This window comes from Lagopus leucura, unplaced genomic scaffold (genome assembly GCF_019238085.1).
Source record: "Lagopus leucura isolate 7727_CA_CO unplaced genomic scaffold, USGS_WTPT01 Super-Scaffold_100159, whole genome shotgun sequence".
In the NCBI taxonomy this organism is placed as follows: domain Eukaryota; kingdom Metazoa; phylum Chordata; class Aves; order Galliformes; family Phasianidae; genus Lagopus; species Lagopus leucura.
The window spans coordinates 13252261-13272777 of NW_024962335.1; the positions used below are offsets into that span (position 1 = coordinate 13252261).

Below are 20517 nucleotides of genomic sequence, written 5' to 3' on the forward strand. Positions count from 1 at the left end.
AGTGAGATCCTGTTGACCTGAACCTGAATCCATTCCCTATGCTCTTGTAGCAGCGAAAGGCTGCACAGGGCTTGTGCCCTCCCATACAGCGGGGGCTGGGCTTTCACGGGGGAAGGGGACAACCACTCAAACAACAGGTTTGCCCTTCCCCATCAGCTGTTTGTCACCTAGGAGTGCTCCCAGCCAGGGGATCTCGAGCAGCAGATGAAGCCAATCCGCTTTCAGCCTGGGGGCTGCCCCCTTTCACCCTCCCCCCTCCATCCTCTTCCTCCCCGGGGGGCTGGCGCTCCGCCCCATACCCGGAGGCGGGACCGGGGGCTGGCAGGGACCCAGCCGCGGAGAGGGAGCAGGTGGACGGCCAGGCAGCCCCTTCCCACAGCCCTGCTCCAGCCCCATAAGCACATGGCTTGGATACACTGGCTGCTGTCTTCTGAGGAGCTGATGTCTTTGTCCGGACACCCCCCTGATGGCTCTGATCTCCTCTCCTGACCCTTCCACATCCATTCCAGGACTCTCATCTTCACAACCAGGAGCAATAATGCTTGCTGTCCCCTTGACAGCCTGTGCCAGCCACCCACCAGTCACTTTGGAGTATTTTCCCATCACGTGTCCGCATCTTGCTGGATGATCGGCGCCCTGGTCTATGGAAATTCCCCTTATTTCATCTGTTGCTTTATCTTGCTGGTCTTCATCTTGGATAAAGTCCTTGGCCACATCCTACTCATACCTTACTCTCAGTTCGTCTCACCCTTCTAAAGGTTTAAAGAAGAGCAGAGAGATTCACATGGAGGTACAGGCTGGCTGAAGCTGTCCTTGCTTGAGCTATCCAGAAGCCATGGGCCGTCGGCTCATACGGGGTCTCTCCGGAGCTGCAGTCTTTCTGGTCAGTGTGGCTCTCCTTTCTGTACGGCACCGTGGAGCTCAGGAAACCTTGGGATACCCAGGGCTCAGGGAGCAGATACTGGAGAATCCAGAGCAACGAACACATGAGAGCCCAGAGGATGCCAAGGGAGGTGGTGGCACTGGGCAGAAGAACCTGCAGGTCCGTTCTCTGGACAAATATAAGACTGAAGGGAACCTGACCCTTGGGGATGTTTTCATAGCTGTGAAGACCACCAGGAGATTTCACCAGAGCAGGATGGAGCTGCTTCTGGACACGTGGATATCCCGGGCAAGAGAGCAGGTGAGCATGTGGTTATGTGGATTTGGGCTACAGAGAGTGTACATGGCAAGGGGAGTCTATGGGGAGGCACAAAGCCAACAAAAGCAGAGATTGGGCACTGTGTTGCTTCCCTTTGCCTCATTTTCCCTAATGCTCATTGCTGTTCACACTGAAAGGTAGATGGTATCATGTGAAATGTTGCATTGATAGCTGGTTCATGGGGAGGGTGGTCAGAGAGGGTCAAGAGCTTCCACTGGTGCTTAGTTATGGTGGTCAGAGGGGCTGAAGTGGGCACTTCCCATGAAGACTGGGACATGAGGTCTGATTTTTGTGTGGTACTGTGCGAATTGAGGAGTTGGACTCGATCCTGAAGGGACCGTTTAAACTCGAGATACTCTATGATTTTATGAGTGCTCTTAGCAAGCATCACCATTGCCTAACCTAACCCCAACTCCTTTGGCTTGAGATGGAAGGGATTTTCTTTCATTATGTCTAACGACTAACGGCACAGACTGCCCGGGACACCCCAGATGAACAGAACAGACCTTCCACAGCCTATCTGAAATAGTGGCTTCCCATCTCCTCACAAGTTTGCAGGGTATGGAACTGTGCTGCTCTGCAGGTTGGCTTTGTGGTGGGCAGAAGTTCTCTTCCTTGCTTCTCCCCCCTCACAAAGCTGCTCCTCAAGAACAAAAAAACCCTGCGGCTGTCCCCAAAGGGTATTTTTTTTCCTCCTTTTGCCTCTGCCTGCATGCAACAAGATGACTTCAGGCCTATGTGCGGAAGGGAGGCGGGGGTGGAGGTTCTGGGTAGGAGAGTGCTTGAAGCAGTGCAGGGTTTTCTGGGTAAGGGTGGTTTTCCACTTTCGGGTGCTGCTGTGGTAGTCGCAGGAAATCATGTCCTATTTCAGACACACTTCCTCTCCTGTCTGTGTGACTGTCCTAAGCATTTGAGAGACCCTGCTTCCTCCTCCACACGCACTTCTCCTCTAAGCCCAACAGTTCTTTGGAGAAACCAAACTGTTCCCTGGGCACACGCTTTCAACAGTTCCAACTGAGCTGTTGGAGTGGACTTGCACACAGCAGCTCAACTTCCCCTTCTTGTTCAATTGACAGACAGACATCTTACTGTCCTGCAGATGATAGGCTGAGAGGTGATATGTTGCACTAGGGGAGGTTCAGGTTGGATTTCAGGAAAAAATTTAATCTCAGAAGGAGTGGTGCTGCAGTGGCAGAGGCTGCCCAGGGAGGTGGTGGGGTCACCGTCCCTGGAGGTGTTCCAGAACTGTGTGGATGTGGCACTGAGGGATGTGGTCGGTGGGCATGGTGGGGATGGGCTGGATGTTGGACTGGGTGATCTTAGAGATCTTTTCCAACCTTCATGATTCTGTGATTCTATGGTTCTGTGGCAGGATTTAGATAGCATCTCCCCACGTTCACCAGACCATCTCTTTTTGGCAGACAAGTGATGTTCCAACGTGGGAAGAGGCAGTGAATTTTCTGTGCTGCTGCCCACCCATAGGAAAACTTCATTTGTAGGAGGATATGAAGGAAGGGGTCAAATGGGAGGGTCAGGCATTTTTTAAACAGTGTTTTTTCATTGTTATCAAATTTTGTTACAAGCTCAGCACTATCCTTCCCCTAGCCCCTCTCAATTTTCCATGTTTTTCTTCTGCTTTTTGTACTAAATGCCCTTGAGGGCAGGGGAGGGATGGGGAGGCAAAGAGAAATACATGAATGTCAATAAATAAATATATATAGCCAGTGTGGAAATTTTGTCAGCTGGCCATGCTTCTGATGCCAAGCCTGGCTTAAGAGCTGGTTCCTGCACAGTGCCCTCCCAGAGGAAGTAACCTGGACCTCAAAGGCCGGGCTTAGGTGACTGCAGCAGGAGGCAGGGCCAGCTGTGATCTTTTATGGTTAGGAGAGATTGTGTGGGAGCCAAATTACCTAGGAAAAGTCTTTTAGTTAGAAAAAGCTTCATCTAAGCACAATTGTTTTGATGACTGTCTAGGCTGAACAGCATCCCAAAGTTGCTGGTACTGTTGGCCTCTTCACATTCTGATGGAGATAGGTCTAGTTTTTCTGGTCTATTTTATTCGGTAATATAAACACATTCCAGCACCCTTCCTTTCAGCAACCCAAACATGCAACTGATGGAAATGAAAACTCGGAGTGACCCACCCTGAAGTGTTTTTTCATGCTTTCAGTGTTGTGAACACACTGTAGACTTTGAATCTCTTCTCTGGGCAGGGGAACAGTTTCCTGCCCAGCTGTACCATTACACGTGTTGATGTGTTTGCATTTTGGAGGCTGTTTTTTCCTGGGGAAGAAATACTCTGGGAGCTTGGTAGATTAATATCCTGGACTGTCAGGTTCCACATATTTATTCCCTTTTTCTCATTTTTCTTGCTTGGGTCACTTTCCAGTTTGGTCTGAGGAAGCCTCAAAATATTGTGTTAATCCATCACGTGTGTACTTAAGTTCATAAAGAGCTGCCTGGTCAACCTATTGGACAGCAGTGGCTCCATATCACTGCTAGCGCCCAGCAAACATCTTTTCCCACTTCTCTGGTCCAGAACTGAAGGATGTCTTCCAGCCTGATCCTGGTGTGATTTCCCTCCATCACTGACAGGAGAAATGGTCTTAGAGAAGGTGAGGTGCAGAAGGCGAGTGGGAAGCTGTGGTAGAATGACAGCTCTGTGGGCCCATTGGTCCACCTGTCAGAGAAGGTGTCCATGGGCCTTGGGTTCCTAAAGGAGTACGCCAGGTGTCTGCAAGTAAGCATTCCCCTTTGCATCTAGGGGAATGTGAGTGGTTCAGAGTATTGCCATTAATAGAAAGGTAGATAGGCAATGAGATATTAAGTTTATTAGACACATGATTTCTGATTGGTTTTGCAACTGTAAGCAAGTCATTTCTAGAAACATTTCTGTTTTTTGAATGCCAGGAGATTTCAGTGGTTTCAGAATTGTTCTCTTAAGATGAAACATTTGTCATAGTGGAAATTTCTGCCTTTGGATGTGCTGGCACGGCGAGTCCCATACTGCTGGGAATTCCTGCTATGTTTGAACATTAAGATACGGTCACCTGACTCAGGACTCCTTCACCTGTGACTTTGCTAATTGCTTCCAGTCCCATGACCGCCTTGAAAGTGGTTTAAACTAAGAGGGCTTATCTTGCTGAGGCACGGTAGGACTGTATGCAGAGTCAGTTTTTGCAATCAGCTGTGAGACAGGAGAGGAATTTGCCGACTCACAGCTTGCATGTTTGAGATTGTCCACCCTGCCATCTCTGCTTGACTGGGTGCTCTCTGAGAGCCCTTCATCGCCTCCCTTGTGTGTTCAGATCATTTCTCTTCCCACACATTGCTGATGCAGGGCACATCGCCCAACCCAAGCACTCGATGATATGGGGCGGTGTCGAAACAAGGACATCTCATCAGAGCAGTGACAGCTCCTAGGAGCTGCTGTCCATCTGCCTCGTCCCTTTTGTCCCTGCCCAGGTGCAGTGTTTAACCAGCCTGTAGGCAGCTGGTAGAGAGACTGTTTAAGGCTTGCACCTCCTTTTTGATTTCATGAAAGCTCATTTTCTGCTTGAGGAAAGCTTTTCTTCCTGAGCTGTGATCCCTGCCCAGACCCAAAGAGGGGGAGATGTGCCACATAATGGCATTAGAGAGCCTGGGGGTGGAGGAAGAGAAGGAGGAGGCAGGGAAGTGGCAGGGGGCTGAGCACACTTAACACACAAACAGATGTTCTCCTTTCAGCCTGAGCGTTCCTTGGCCACAGTGCTTTTCATTTTTCTTCAATGAACACCTAGACCAGGCCTCCTCCACCCTCTCTCTCAGTTTTGCAGGCCCTCTTGTTCCTCTTTCTGAAACTTTAGGAGAAAATAAAGCAGTGCAAACAGGGATGGTGCTGGCTGGGTGTAATGGATGACAAAGGAACGCTGATTCTGCTCGGGGCAGGGATCAACCCCTGTGATTTGCCCCGCAACTGTGCAAGGGCAAAGCAAGCTTCCCAGGCCCTTCCAGGCCAGTGGAAGGAAGCAGCATGAAGCAATGGGAGGGCATGGGGATAACGGTTGTGGTGGGGTCTGCATGCACAGCCTGTGAGGGTTTGGAGAGGCTTTAGTGGGAAAGAAGAGGACTGGGGCAGCCACTGTCCCTCCTCTCTGTTGCCTACTGCCTGGAATGCAGTAGAAGCACCAGCTCCACGCCTGATGGTAACATCCTTTTCTCATCTCCACAGACGTATGTCTTCACAGATGAAGAAGATGATGCCTTGAAGAGAAGAATGGGTAAACACCTTTCCTATATTACCATCTCTGCCTTCACTCTGAGCTAACATGGCCTTTGGAGGGGGCCAGGCAGGATGGCTAGCTCCAGGCTGTAGCCACACAGTGCAAGCAGCATGGGAGAAAACCCTTCCTTGATTCCTGTACCCTTTCTGGCCATGGGCCAGAGTTGTAGTTGCATCTCTTCACTTTTACTGTGAAAAATTTCTTATGTACAATTTAGTTTTCACTCTTTGAGTTTGAAACCCTTGTTTGTTGTCTTACTGTTTGGAGACCAAATGTCTTTCCACTTGGGTACCTGAAAGCAGCCTTTCAATGTCTGAAGGGAGGCTGTAAGAAAGAATGGGACACAGTCTTTGGCAGGGTCTGTTAGGATAGTTTCCTATCCTACAAGCCTTTTGAGAAGGCTTGTAGGAAGGGAATGTCTTGAGGTTGATGAGGGGAAGTGTTGAGCAGGTGGGAGATGAAGCCTACATCACAGCAGGCTTGGACTGAGAGACCGTGGTGAATCTGGCTGTGAGCAAACCTCTTTCATCCTACTCAGAAGTCCTCTCCATGTCTGTATGGGCCAGCAGCAAGCAACAGCCTTCTCCCTGTCCACAGGTGACCGTGTGGTGTTCACCAGCTGCTCTACTGAGCACAGTCACTCAGCCCTCTCCTGCAAGATGGCTGCAGAGTTTGATGCATTCCTGTCCAGTGACAAGAGGTGAGTTGGGGCTGCTGTGAAAGTGAACTTTGTCTTGAGGATGCTGGCACCTCCTTACTGCAAATCTCTTGTATACTCCCTCCTATCTCTCTCCAGCTGGTTCTGCCATTTGGATGATGACAACTATCTGAACCCTGAGGCCCTCCTGAAGCTCCTGTCCTCATACTCTCCAATGAAGGATGTCTACCTAGGGAAACCCAGCTTGAACCGACCCATTCGAGCCTCTGAAACACTGTCTAACAACCAGACGGTACAGCCTATGGCAGGGTGGAGCAGCTGGGGTTTGGTTTTAATGCTCTGACTCATTGGCCATAGCTCTACTCTGGTTGAGAGAAAAGTCGCAAGAGCAAGAGACATCAACTGAAAACTGTGTGGTCTTGTCTGAATGTAGCAGCATGTGTTGACTCATTCCAATCTCACCTGAGGAAGAAAGGTGATGTTCAACAGTTCTGCTGTGCCTTTGGGTACCCATCTGCAGGGAGATCAGCCTGCCTTGGGCAGCCTACTTTCCACTGCAGGAGCTTGGCTGCTCCAAATGGGCCAGCTGGCACTGTTTAGCCTTGGTTTCCAGTTAGCCTTTCTTAGCATGTGTGCTGTAATTTGGCCAGTGGTCTCTTCACCCCTGCTGGCTCTTTTTCCCTTTGGTTGAGAGTGCCATGTTTTCAGTCTTTGCTCATCCTGACTTCCCAGCCATATGAGGAGATCAAAATTGGGACTGTGTTACCAACAGGTGCTTGTACTGGGCAGCAACTGGGGAGTGACAATAGGGCTCTTTATCTCTCTGTCAAAGCTGCGTTTGTAGCATTCCCAGCTCAGGGAGCATGGTGTCATCTGAGCCTCTGCCATTGATTTGCTCTGCTGTTTCTCTCCAGAAATCTGTGCGCTTCTGGTTTGCCACAGGAGGAGCTGGATTTTGCATCAGTCTCAGGCTGGCAAGGAAGATGATGCCTTGGGCCAGGTAAGCTGTACAGTCACAGGGTATGTGAGTCTTTGGGATTAGGAACACAGACACACAATAACTTCTGCCAATGTCAAATCTGGATTTGTGTATGTGATGTTTGCAGGGATGTTTGAAAGGGTGCAGAGAGCCACACGCTTCAATTCTGCAAGCATGTGGGACTGAAGGAAGGATGTAGTGGGTGGATCTCCCACCTGATTAAAGAAAGGCAGGAGAAAGCACATCAGCAAACATTATCACACGATGACACACTCCTCCTCCAACTCCTTCCATCTTTTGGTTATTCCTCAACCTTCCTTCCTTTTTCTTTCAGCTTTTTCTGGCTCTTTTTGTAAATGCCCAGATTGAGCTCTGTCTCCTTCCAACCTCCTCTGCCTCCTTCCTGATCTAATTTCCAAGTCCTTCACCTTAAACTCTATTCAGCTGCTTACAGTGTCCATGGTTATCTCCTAAGCTTGATGCATAGGGAATGGCAGTAGGTCCCGGGGACATGTGTTAGTCCAACCTACATGATGATGTTTTCCAGCATGCCCTAGGTTATCTTACAGACTGTATGTGTAAACGTCAACAGGAATGATCTGTGCCAGCCTTAACCAAGTGTTTGCGTACCCAGAAAGACAGACCTGGTCCACATCAGGTGGCTCATGGTCAGTTTTTACTGATTTAGATGAAGACCCTGCTACATTCTTTGTGCAAAATCCAGAAAAGACAACAATCTGTTATCGAGGGTAAAATTCAAGTGACATGGATAGAATCATAGAATTGTTAGTGTTGGAAAGACCAATGGGATCATCCAGACCAACCATCAACCATGGTTGTGGTGGTGATGATGACATGGGACATGGTTTAGTTAGCATGGTGGTGATGGGTTGACGGTTGGTCTGGATGATCTCATTGATCTTTCCAACATTAATGATTCTGTGATTCTATTTGTCAGGGATAGCATCGAGCAATTGGTGGGACAGCATGTTTGGACATGGTTGAAGAGCAGAAACGCATTCCCACATCTTTGCAGTAGGACTAAGGGATTTTTTTCCTTGTTTCAAGGTTTACTCTGGTTTTCAGTGAACTGGTTTCCTATATTCCTCATACTCCTTTACATAACTCATGTAGCCCTGCTCTCTTCCAGTGGCAAGAACTTCGTGAGCACCTCAGAGCTCATCCGTCTGCCAGACGACTGCACCATAGGTTACATCATTGAGTGCAAAGTTGGTGGGCAGCTGCTGCCCAACATGCTCTTCCACTCCCACCTGGAGAATCTGCAACTCATCCCCAGCTCTCATCTCATGCAGCAGGTGAGCAACAGAAACAAGAGAAATGTTTGAGAGAAAGGGGAGGTGGAAAAAGGCGTGGGGGACGTTGCCTGTTGGTGGCAGTGATGTGAATTGAAACAATTGTCCACACTTCTGAAGATATTTTGCCAACGAGTGCTTCCTTGCAGTAAGGAGCAGATGTTGCCTGCAGCACAGATGCCAATTGCTGTGTATTGGTGGTGGGTAGCATGTCTAGAGGGAGTGAGGGGAGGATGGGGGCAGACCTTGGAGGGATCATAGTATCAGGGCAAGGAGAAACGCTGACTGGTTGGGAAAGATTTTTGCACCATGTCTGCCTTGCATGGGCAGATAACAGATGGTGTAGGTGACTCACATGGTGGACCATAGAATCATAGAATCATAGAATGGTTTGGGTTGGAAGGGACCTTTAAGATCATCCAGTTCCAGCCCCTCCTGCTATAGGCAGGGATACTTCCCTCTAGATCAGGTTGGTCAAAGGCCCATCCAGCCTAGCCTTGAATGCTTCTAGGGCTGGAGGCATTTACAGTATTACATCATGGAAAGGAGGAGAGGAGAATTGGAAAGCAGGGGCCAAGCCACCAGAGATGGAATGAGAGTGGGAGATTTTGTCACTCAAAGCAGATTCCTGAACACATCACCCTCCCTGCTCCTTTCTCCCTTTCTCTCTTTTCAGGTCACACTCAGCTATGGTGTCTTCGAGAACAAGCTCAACGTTATCAAACTCAGCGGTCCCTTCTCACCCCAGGAAGATCCCTCAAGGTAGGGGTGTGAGTGCTCAGTGCACTGCTGAGGTTTGAGCTGTAGGACAGCAGGGTGGCAGGTACAGGCTGCTAAATAGGGGGCAGGAGGTCTAGAGTGAGGGACAAAAGCCTTGCAGTAGCAGGTCTTGTTGAGTGAGGGTCACACCAACATTAAGATGTTTGCAAACACACATTTTGCAAACCACTTTGGATGAAAGGAAAGAAAATAAGTATTATAACATTTTATTTGAACAGCTACTGAGCCAAAAGTTTTGCCATTCATTTCACACACAAAAAAAACAAGCTAACCTTTTACCTCTGGGACAGGAACTGAAATGTTCTTCTAAACACAGGAGAGGAAATTCTGCTTTATTTTACTTTCTTTGTTTTGGTGAGAAAATTGAAGGAAGAAAAGAAAAAGGTTTGCTTCAGGATAACTGCAAACAAAAGTGCTCTTTCATTTACTTGCTCTGCTTTGAGTGAACAAACCTGAAGTTGTTATTTGCAGAACTTGGGTAGGAAGCTTCTGGCTGGAGATAGAAGGGGTGGGAAGTAACCACACAATTAAAAGGGCATCTACAGAGCAGTTTAGCAGGGTCTGGTGCAGTCCCCATCTCACTGAATGCAATCAGGTTGAGCAGTGAGTTGGGCTCCATGGTCCATAGCAGGATTCAGGTGTTGGAGGAAAGCTTGGCTGCTCAGCTTTGCCAAATCAAGACTTTGTAAGATGAGCCGGTCCCAGAGCACTGTAATGTAGGGTGAACATCTGATGTGGGACGTGACACAAGACAGAAGCCTTCCACTCCCCACCTTGTTCTGCAGTAAAAACTGCCACATGCTGTTCCTTCACTCTTTCCCCTGCAGGTTTCGATCTCTCCACTGCCATCTCTATCCTGCTACCCCCTGGTGCCTTCAGGCTGTTGGTTGGTGATGCCCAAGCTACAGTGAGTCCTGGTGTTATCCCTTCAGCTTGTGCATGTAGGGGATGGGGCACTGAAGAAGCTTTGTGCTCCCAGCTTCCCCTTACTTATGGTGGTTGGGGCTTTTTGGTCCTTGCTGAGTACCAGTGATACAGGAGAAGAGAGATCTGTACCAAAGATGGATAACGTGGGCTGGACACGTGGATGGGCTTCCCATCTGTGCTGGGATGCTTATGAAAGATGAGAGAAGCATGCTTTCCTGAGCAGATTAAGGACTGGGTGGTGACTGCTGGGCATGTGGGTAGAGATGGGACCCACTGCTCCTTGTTGTGGTTTCACTGTATTGAATCAGAAGGATGCTGGATCAGGGTACCCAGTGCCTGACTGAGGATCACTGGAAGTGTGCCTTGGCTTCAGTCTCTGAGGCTTCTTTCTCTGTATGTGCCTGGGCTTCCCCCATTTCCCACTGTTCCCAGCTGCAGCCCTTTGGCTGAGTCTCTGCCTCGTTAAACTCTGATTCCACTCTCCCTTCAGAAATGGAAAATGTGATCATTTCTGTGCTGAATGAGTGCTGAAAAAACAAAGCTCTTGGCCATCAGAGGGGAGGTAGGCAAGAAATGTAAGAAATCAAGAATCTCTCCTTGGCTGGGACAAATGGGGAATGTACAAAGTACGAAATGGGGATCATGGAAGGAGAGATGGAGATGAGGATGTTTTCTGCTCTAAACACTGAAGACTTGATCTTGTATGGCCCTGCATTATTCCTCTCTTTTTACCTGCTAGATATGGGGTCAGGATAATCTTTTGCTCTAATTATCAACCTGTCGTCTGAGATTAGACTCCAACTCCTACCTGTGAGAGAGGAGACATAAAGGATTAAAACTGGCTGAAAGAGAGGAGAAAGGAAGAGATGGAGAAGGAGCACACGGGAGCGGATTAGAGGTTACACCTTTAAAATCTTCTCTGTGCCCTGACCAAAAAAAATTAAGTCATGAAGGAATGGAAACTGCAGGGCAAAGAGCTTTTTATCTCTGCATTTCTTTCTTCCAGATGCTAAGAGCAGCTTTCTGCCTTCCTGCTGTCCCTGCTAAAGACAACAGGGAGAAGGAGCCAGCCCAAATAGGTTACAGGCTTTCTGGCATGTTTATGGATAACCCCTTTCTCAGCACAGATCCTGCCATGAAAGCGAGACAATTCCACTCAGTGGGGAATGAACTTTGACACCATTTTGTGCCTGTACACATGAATAAATGGCTGGGGGAGAGCAATGCGGGGAAGGCTGGAAGGCAAAGGGGCTGTTTTACATGGCAGGCAGCACCACAATCAGGTATTTCTCTTTAAAGAGTGCTTCAAAACAGACTGCTGGAATCAGAGAGAGATTCCTGTAATCTCTGGTTAAAAGAACACGTGCCCTTTCTCCAAAGAGCTGCTCAGCTTTGATGCTGCTGATTGGACTAAGCCTGCTGCTGGTGGGCTGGCAGAGCCAAGGGCGGACTATCGCCATGCCTCTACCATGCTGGAAACTGGTCACCCTATTTTCCCATCCCACCTCACCCCTCAGACACCAGCATCTCCCCTACAGCTTGCATGAGGCCTAAAGAAAAGGCATCAGAAGGACCTTCTGTCTCATCAAAGAGGGACCTAGAAATGAATGATCACTGTAATTACTGATGAAGAAGAAAGAGGGGGCCTGCGGAGCTGCTTTCCAGCCTGGTCGTTCTTATGAGCTTTAGGCAGTTTGTGAAGCAGCCAAGAACCCCTCTTTCTGCTCTTGCACAATATGTCTTTGAACTGGAAATTCATGCTGAGCAGTGGCAGGAGCTACGTAATGGCAGTGACCATTCTGGGAGAAGTGCAAAGCGCTCCATCTCACTCAGCCGTGTGAGACATGGAGCTCAAAATAGAGACAACCCAGGTATCAAACAATCAGTGCAGCATAAAATAGTCCTACCCAAAGGGCAAATGGTTTTGTTTGAACTCAACTAGAAGAAGAAAAATGCTTTCACGAGAAGAAATAAAGGAAGCTGATATACAGAAGGTAGACCAAATTTTTACATGATCTGATAGTGATAGGACAAGGGGGAATGATTTTAAGATAAAAGAGGGGAGATTTAGGTTAGATGTTAGGTGGGAATTCATTACTCAGAGGGCGGTAAAGCGCTGGCACAGCTGCTCAGAGAAGCTGTGATGCCCCATCCCTGGAGGTGCTCAAGGGCAGGTTGGATGGGGCCCAGGGCAGCCTGAGCTGGTGGGGGCAGCCCTGCCCACAGCAGGGGTTGGGACTGAGTGGGCTGTGAGGTCCCTTCCAACCCAACCACTCTGTGATTCTATGAATCTACGCTACCCAGATATTATCTTTTATCCTCATTCAACTCACAGCTATGCTGTTAATTGAGTCTTGCAGTGAAAATGCCAGTCCTATCTGTGGATATCCTGGTATCAGCCAAAGCACAATGAGATTCGTGTGCCTGAGAAGAAGAAGCTGGTACAGCAGACTCACTGCCCTTCGAAGAAACTGGAAGGTCTTGTTGGATCCTGACCTCAGCTGTTCTGAATTGGCCCAGTGCTTTCAGTAAGGCTGTTCAATGATTTGGGTCCTTGAGTGGCTGCATGGGAACCATTTCAGATGAGGCTTTTATACAGGAGCAGTGCCACTTCTGTGGAAAATATCCTCTTGCATAAGAAAACAGAGAAGAAATGAGGGGATGTCTGGGCAGGGCATCTCTCGGGCTGTAGAGAAATGAATGACAGAAAGGTCCTGATGTACCTGTGAGAGCAATGCACTGGGAAGAAAATTGCTTTTCAGAGTCAACATAAGAAACCACGGCTTCTCCAAGAACAGAGAAACAGCTTAAGGGGACATTCTCCTCTTGAAATCTGATCAGTGTTAAAACCTGAGTTAAAATTAGTTTCAGGAATGGTTCCTGCCCCTGGGGCTTGCTGTCAGATGTTGTGGTTTTACAGTCTCATTTTCCTAGTTTATTAAAATGTTTAGCTGCTTGGGAAAATGAGTAACAATCTCATGTGAAACTTTCCATGGGCTGATCTTTTTTTTTATTCTCCTTCATGATTTTCTGATGTAACAGATTGTAACAGTCAAGAGTTTTTTTGAAAGAGTTCCACTGGGTCTATTAAAATGTTGTGTTTTTCTTTCCTTTTCCCTCTTTCACATTCCCATTTCTCATTGCAGTTTAAAAAAAAAAAAAAAGAAAAAATTCTATCCCAAGAACTAAAAGGGATGGAGACATGGTCTTTTTATTTTACTGGGAAAAATGGGGTCAAAGCCAAAGGTGTTGGCATGACCCTGCTGTTGTACAACATTATGTGTAGCTCTGGATTTCAAGTACAGAGGCCTCAGCTGCCCAACACCATAGCAACGAACACTATTAATGATGTTTAAGCTGTGTACTGAAGATTCAGAGAAAAGGGAAGGAGGGGAAAAAGCCAGTTACAGTATTTGAAATGTAAGGTATTAAGTGGAGCTTTCATGTTAACAATAACTTTTTTTATGCTTTTCCCTGAACTGCAAAGAATTTTTACAAGAAAAGCCCAATTTGACAGGGCAAAAAATGCTAATGACTATCCTTTCTTCAGGGGGAAAACCGAAGTTAGTTGAAATAGGAGGGAAACTGCAATTGTTGCTAAAGGCTTGAAGGGGAGAGAGAAGAATAGTAATGCTATATAATGCTTTTCTGGTGCCAATTCCTCTTAACAGCTCTGCTGTTGAAGGAAAACAGATTTCAGTGGACCAATGGGATCTACTGAGCTTGTACCAAGGCTGCAGCCACAGCTCCCTCCCCAAGCCTCTTGCTAAAGATGCAGCCTTCCAAAGACTAACAGTGTATTAAACAGAAACCAAAGGGCAAGAAATGGGAAGAAAGAGATTGGAAGGAAACTAACAACCAAGCAGTAGAACTTGGAAGAGGTGAGATTGGCTGGCCCCAACTCTCTTCATTTTGTTCTTTTTATTTGCTTGTTTGCTTATTTGTTTGCTTATGAAAAGCTGATATGCCATTTGTACTAAATTCCTCACAGAAGTTTTATCTTAATTTTGAGTCTTTGCCCATGCTTACGATGCAGGTACCTCTTTAAGTGCCTGTGTGTTCAGCAGCACTTTTCATTTATTTCTTTCTGTTATCTCCAATCCCTGAATAAACCCACAGGACAACAGGCTTGTCCTTTTGCACTACTGGCCACCAGGGCTCTACACACTTCTTTTTGACTCCTAGGCCTTATGCCCTTCTTTGGGTGAGGTAGTTGGGTCTAGGTTTTCAAATAACAAAAATGCTTGATCACCTTTTTCTGTATCCATAGTGACACATTTTCATGTCTCATCTACCACACATTCTTTTTCTAATTTCATCTGTATTTCCCCTGTAAATAGTGGGCTCCATATGCAATTAAATCATAGAACTCAAAGCTGAAGGACCATGTGTCCATCACAGCTTTGAATTAGAGGCAACAAACCACACAGTGAGTTTGGCCCCTGCTCTCAGTCAGTGCCAGACATGGGATCTCACACAAAGAATTTCAATCTGGGCTTATGGCTCCACTGAAAAGGATGTGAATGTTGCCATAGACATAATCAAAACTAAGAGCTGTGACAAATATAAATGCCCATTTGTGTTTTCACCAACTACTGCAGGATTTTTCCTATAGATTTTCTACCCAATTACCTGGGATGTTAAAGGAGTTGAGGTCTGAGCTGTTGTCACTCAGCTGGCATTACCTCTTTAAGGCTATTCCTTGAAAGCATGAGTTTTTTTGTCACTCCTGCTTTATCCAGCTTGGACTCCAAGAAGACTGGGAATTCATCTGTATCTCTGTTTGAAATGTGTGTGCTTAATTACAGACCTCTAGAATGGGCTGCTTGCCTATCAGTCATGCTCAAATTGCCTTCCAGGATTTTGCAAGGCTAAGGAGCCTCTTCAGATGTTGTGTCTGACTGCTCCTTGGTTAAACCTCCTTTGGTTTCACTGGGAGCTGCATCTGATTTGTAGAGAACTTTGAGAACAAATTAAACAGAGCACTTTGTACATGGATTTTATGGCCCTAACCCTCCAGCCACTGCTTGAGAAGAATACTGTTGATTTTGGCAGTGTAAGAAAAAGAATTGGAACTAGACAAGGCAATTGAAGGGGGAGAAATGCTGCTATGCTGAACCTCCATTTTCCCTCTCCCATCTCTATAAATGAGGCAGAGACAGAAACTGCAACTGGTGCCCTTGGCCACAGTGCATCAGGTGGAGAATGTGCCTTAAAACATCTGGTGTTGCATCCAACAGACCCAGTCATGAGTCCAGGCCAGCTTGTGCTTGGTGACGGACAGAGAGAAAAATGGTGCCTGCCCCAAAGCCTTACAAGCAGAAGCAGGGTAGAAAAGGCTTATAAAACCAGTGGGATAGTGCTGCCATACCAGAGTAGGGGGAAAAAAGATGATGTTTGGGACAGGGAAGGACAGGAATCACAGAAAAATCTCTCTCTCCACCCACAAATACCATGAAGGAGCTGAAGGATAGGGATGGAGAGGTGAAGGGATAGATAAGTAGCCTGGATAAAGAACCAGAACAAAATCTATGTCCTCTTCATGGCTGTGTTGGCAGCTGATGAATGCTGGCCTGAGGATTGATCCTTTGAGGGTTGGGTGTTCAACAAAAAGAGGGGAAATCTGGAAAGAAAAAGGCAAGAACTGCATCTCCCTCAGTCCACACAATGACCTGTGGCTTTTCACACATTACTACCCCAGTGGCATATCAGGAAATGTGGGGCTTGGAAAAAAGAATCAGTGTTTGCTCTGTGCTGCATGGCTGCTGCCTGGGGACATCCCGGTGCAATTCAGCTCTCACGGGCACTCAGAGAAGCAGGATGCACAGGGAAGACTCTGGCCCTCCTCACTGCCCCACCATTCCCACGTTACCATCAGCTTTGACTGCAATGAGGCTGACTGTAGAGACTGGACAAGCTCCCTCCACTTGTGATGTTTCTTCAAATGTGGGGCAGAAATCTCCACTTTGAGCTCTTGAAGAGGCCAGTTTCTGAAGTCCTGGTATGATCCTTGCAGATGGTCAGGGAAACAGGACCTCTCCATAACCCCCTCTTTTCTCACGGCATTGAGCTAGAGTTGGACAATGTCTGTTTTTAGAAAAAGTGGCAGATTCAACAGCTGAGCTGGTTTTCCAAAGGGATGTATAAAATCAACAGCCTGCCATCTGCTCTATTGTCCTGGAATAGCAGCTTGAAGGGTGAAGGAAGAAGGAAGGAGGGGGAGTGAAAGGAATGAGAAATAGGGGTGGGGGGAGAGAGTGGGAAGGAGGGGAGGAAAAGGCAGCAGAGAGGTGAGGACGATCTTATGGGAGGGGAGAGTGAAGGTGGAGGCTAGAGAAAGGTAGAGAAGGAGGAGAAGCAAAAAAGAAAGCAGTTTGACAGTGGAAGTGGTGAGGGGAGAGGACAAGCATGGGGACAAACAGAGCTTGCTTCTCATCACCCTGCATAGATCCCTGATGACTTCGTGAGCCAGCAAGGTAGGCACCTGCAGCACCCTTGGCCCTGGCTCATGCTGAGCCAAAGCATGACAGCAAAATAAACAAACTGAACTTACTGACCTGGATAATCACTCCCCTTTCACCCACACAGCCCCTTCTGCTTGCCTGCTGTACCCCCTCACCTCCCGGGTTGGCTTTTATTGAGTGCTGCAGGGAAGGCATTGAACTCCAGGTTTGGCAGCAGAGTAAATAACAGCAATATTGGCCTCTCCAGCTCAAGTGGGAGGAGGGGGGGTTTCAATCAAAGGTAAATAACAGTTGGTATTCTCTGACCTTTAATCCAATTTCCTAGAAATGGAAAATAATATTCCAGCATAGATATGTGGTGCTGGTCTACAAAAGAAGGATAACTACTCAGCCAGCTGTTGGGCAAAGCACAGCCAATGAGGCCTGAACTGGGGGAGATGCCACAAGACAAGTAGTTCATCCTTGCTGGCCTGAGACTGTATTACTCTCATCTGACTCCTCCTGGTGTATTTTCCTTGTTTTAATCATCTCCCTAAGTGGAGCTGGGTTGCTGGTGGGTAGCACATTCTCATGAGATATGGACCCAGATTGATGGAGGCTCCCTGATCTGCTCTGAGGATAGGAGAAAATGGCCCCAGCTGATGCCTTGAATCTGCATCCCCAAAGGACATTTTGCTAGAAATTTAAAGTTGGAAAGAAATATTTATGTAGCTATTAGTCTGGTAACACAGTGGTCTCTGTGGCTGGAGAGCTTGCTCTCTGATTTGGTCACATTTTAGGATCTCAGAGGTTTAAGGAGGTGGTGTTATCAATCTCTCAGGGGGTTATCTGGTCCTGCAGAAGGAGCAGCTACCTCACAACCCTTCCAACCCTTCTGGCAGAAGTTTTTCCAACCAAGTACTAAATCCTGCTCTTCTGGTACAGACTATTAGTGTCTGATTGGAAAACTGCTGATAACTAAACAGTGGTAACAGGCTGATCTTGTAAAAACAGGTTTCTTCTGTGCCAGTATTGATTTCCAGATGAAGCAACTCTGTCAGGCTCTAGGGCACTGCTTTCTCCTCTGTGGGGCAGCTGATTTGCAGTTCTCTGACAAAAAAAAGCCTGATGAGGCCAGGCTGTGTTTGGAAGGAGGCAGAGATACATACAGGACCTGAGGGCAGAGAAGGTCAGATCCTTTCTAGGCCTTCCATCTTGCAGAATGTGATGGTTCATAGGAGGGGTTTCATCCACTGTGGACACAGAGCATCAGTCCATCCTGTGGGTGAACTGTGGTTTCAAAACCACGTTTCAGATGAAAAAATTTGTAACCCATATGGACTCTGAAAAAAAACTCTTCACCAAAAGCTCCCTGGTGACGAATGTAGCTCAGAGCACGGCAGTTGTGTGACAATCAATTCCTGATCATACATTATAGACAGATCACGTGCAGGAGGAACGGCCAAGTCCATCATCCCATTTAATTCTCTGCTCTTCCAGTGTGGATGCTGAGAGCCTGGGAGACAGCAACAGCAGTTTCAAAGTGCACTCAGACATCCAGGGCAACACAGGATAGAAGTACTGAGAGCTTAACCTCTAGACTGAGGAACAGTGAAGTCCACCCTGCACAGAGAGACTCAGATGATGACTGATCTTTGCATTTCACTACCTGTCAGCTAGTCTTGCCTTGAGACAAGTTAGGGAGAGGAAAAATGTTTTTTTTTTTTGCATCCCTTTGATGATGTTTCATTTTCCCTTTGCTCGACTCGCTCTCGGAGCACAGTGCTTTGGTAACTGCTTGAAATCTCTGGAATGGCCCTTGCCCTCTTGTCAGGGAGAGAGCAGGAAGAGGAGAGGGTTTGGGAGGCGGAAGCTCTGGTCAGCACCCTGGAGAGGGACGGGTCCGACATGCCCCTGCTTTCACCTACTTGTCTTGCCTTCCACTGCCTTTTCCTGCATTTTCTTGCCTTCCCCTACCTTACCTTGTCTCTACCCTCATTTATCTTGCCTTCCCTCTTTGTTTGCCTTTCCTTCATTTTGGTGCAGGCTGATGGACAGCATCCTGGCGTGGCACAATCCTACCTTGCCTTGCAACTAACACTAACCCTTTTTTTGCTTTTGTGTAGGAACAAATACAGGGTGCTACAGGTCTGTACACAGCTGCTCTGATACTGTGGCTTAGATCTGGGTTATTTTTTGCAGACAAATCCTCTTTTCTATCAGATTTGACATCAGGCAATCCCTTCATATCCCTCCCCTTCTCTCTGTCAGACTTCCCCCTTCTCTTCCTGCCCTGTGTTCTCTTTCCTGGCATCTGTGCCCTTCCATTCCCTCTGTATCCCTCCATCCCCTTTTCTTTTGTATAGCCAGCTTTCAGTTCTCATATATCAGAAGAATTTCTGGTTTTGTTTCCATCACAGTCTGTTCCCACCAGCATGGAAACAGGGTAGAAGTCCACTGAGACCTGGAGGGAAAGAGGAAGCTTACAGAGAGCTGCAGTCAAAGCTTGTTTCAGTAATCCAGTGCAGATTTTCATCTCTCTGCTCTTACCCTTAAAGTCCTAAGAGGCTTCTACCTGGGAGCTTTGCAAACTGTTATTTCTCTGAGATCTCCCTGATGCAGGTTCTCAGTGCTCTGCTGAAGGGTGCCAGTAGCATACATTGGCTTATTTGGTAGGATCTGGTACCTGATGAGTAATAAGCCTTCTGAAGTCTACTGTGCTACTTGGAAGTGATCCAGTTTGGGAAGGTGGGATATCAGTTTCAGCTGCAGAAAACCATTTTAATTTACAGGAGTTCAGGGAACTCCCAGCCTGACACCACTTTGGATGGGATTTAGGCAGGGTAGCATGGAGGATGGGATTCATGCCAGCACCACAGGCATCTGGATTTGGGTAGTGAAAAAAAAAAAAAAAAAAAAAAAAAAAAAAGGAGTTATTGACTGTCTTTCACTTGTTTTGTAGCTTTTTGAAGCTGGAGCTCCTGTGGCAGTGACAAATCCATCCACTGTTAAATGGACCACAGCAGCTGAGTAGAGGCATCTGGAAGAATAGCACTTGTGTTCCACCCTGTTCTCTAAGCTACACCATGGCCTCCAGAAGAGCTCACAAAGTCTTTGGGAGAGGTGATGGATTTTCTGTTAGGCTGGAGTCGTCCTCTTTAAAGTGACATTTACATTTATATCAGACAAAGCTTTTTCTGACCTGTGATTCTTCCATCATTTTGGGCTAATAGCAGCAGAAGATGGCTCCACATTGTCTGGAGGTCAATATTTAGATGACTATGGGAGGGGGATACAGGGTAGTGCTCTCAGTGGTATTCAGTGGAAAGCTGGGGGAAAGGGCAGCCCAGTTTTTACTCCACATTTGATGCCATGAGTTTAGTTTTTGCTTTACTTTAACTGAGGCCAAGGAAGCCTTGGTTACATATGGTACATCCCAGTGCCTTTCTTAGCAGACAGTGGCCACGCATGGCATTTCAAGACTGCAACAGTCCCAGAAATGATGGCAACACTGTGTGCTAAGGTCATGCTGAAGTTTTCTGTTAGGCTGCACATCTAAGCAATTTCAATGTTCCCTTCCAGGACAGGATAAAGCACAGTTTCAATTTCTGAGGCTGATGAACACCTTTGTTTGATTTCCTAAGAAAAAATAAATAAATTCCTTCCATTGCATGTGTTATTTCTGTTGTTGCTGTATTTTAATATTTACAAAAGGAAGCTTCCAGTGGAAGTGCTCTTCAGGGCTCAGCTCAGCTTTCTCCTCAGGGACTCTCCTCCAGATCTCATCTGGGACTTCCCTTACTTTCTTCAGGTCCTGTGGGACTGGCATGTTCAACACCACACTGCATCTCTCCCTGTTTTGTCCCCCAGATTCTCAACACAGTCTTCTAACTGAGCCAGCTCTCTGGATAATCCAGTTTCTGTTATCTGTTTCCATCTAACAATTTATCAGTA

General features: G+C 47.2%; 1 protein-coding gene across 3 annotated transcripts; it reads left to right on the plus strand.

The window, feature by feature from the left end:
* Positions 1-342: 342 nt before the first annotated feature.
* On the plus strand, positions 343-20236 carry MFNG (MFNG O-fucosylpeptide 3-beta-N-acetylglucosaminyltransferase). Of its 3 annotated transcripts, none has more exons than XR_006182121.1 (9): positions 343-1183; positions 5412-5460; positions 6061-6163; positions 6260-6413; positions 7036-7121; positions 8251-8416; positions 9090-9175; positions 10021-11018; positions 11127-12295. XR_006182121.1 is itself a non-coding variant. In XM_042890404.1 (9 exons), exons 1-8 carry the CDS (start codon positions 836-838, stop codon positions 10085-10087), a joined length of 1059 nt encoding a protein of 352 aa, XP_042746338.1. In that variant the 5' UTR covers positions 343-835; the 3' UTR covers positions 10088-10100; positions 19526-20236. The 3 variants fall into 3 exon arrangements, 2 of the variants coding, with proteins under 2 accessions (XP_042746338.1, XP_042746337.1); XM_042890404.1 differs by lacking the exon at positions 11127-12295 and adding an exon at positions 19526-20236 and having other exon boundaries at positions 10021-10100; XM_042890403.1 differs by having other exon boundaries at positions 10021-12295.
* The last annotated feature ends 281 nt before the right edge of the window (positions 20237-20517 follow it).

Coding starts and splice junctions, on each gene's coding strand:
- MFNG (XM_042890404.1), top strand. CDS start 836: ATGGGCCGTCGGCTCATACGGGGTCTCTCCGGAGCTGCAGTCTTTCTG. Junction 5,461..6,060: donor TGCCTTGAAGAGAAGAATGG/GTAAACACCTTT, acceptor CCCTGTCCACAG/GTGACCGTGTGGTGTTCACC. Junction 6,414..7,035: donor CACTGTCTAACAACCAGACG/GTACAGCCTATG, acceptor GTTTCTCTCCAG/AAATCTGTGCGCTTCTGGTT.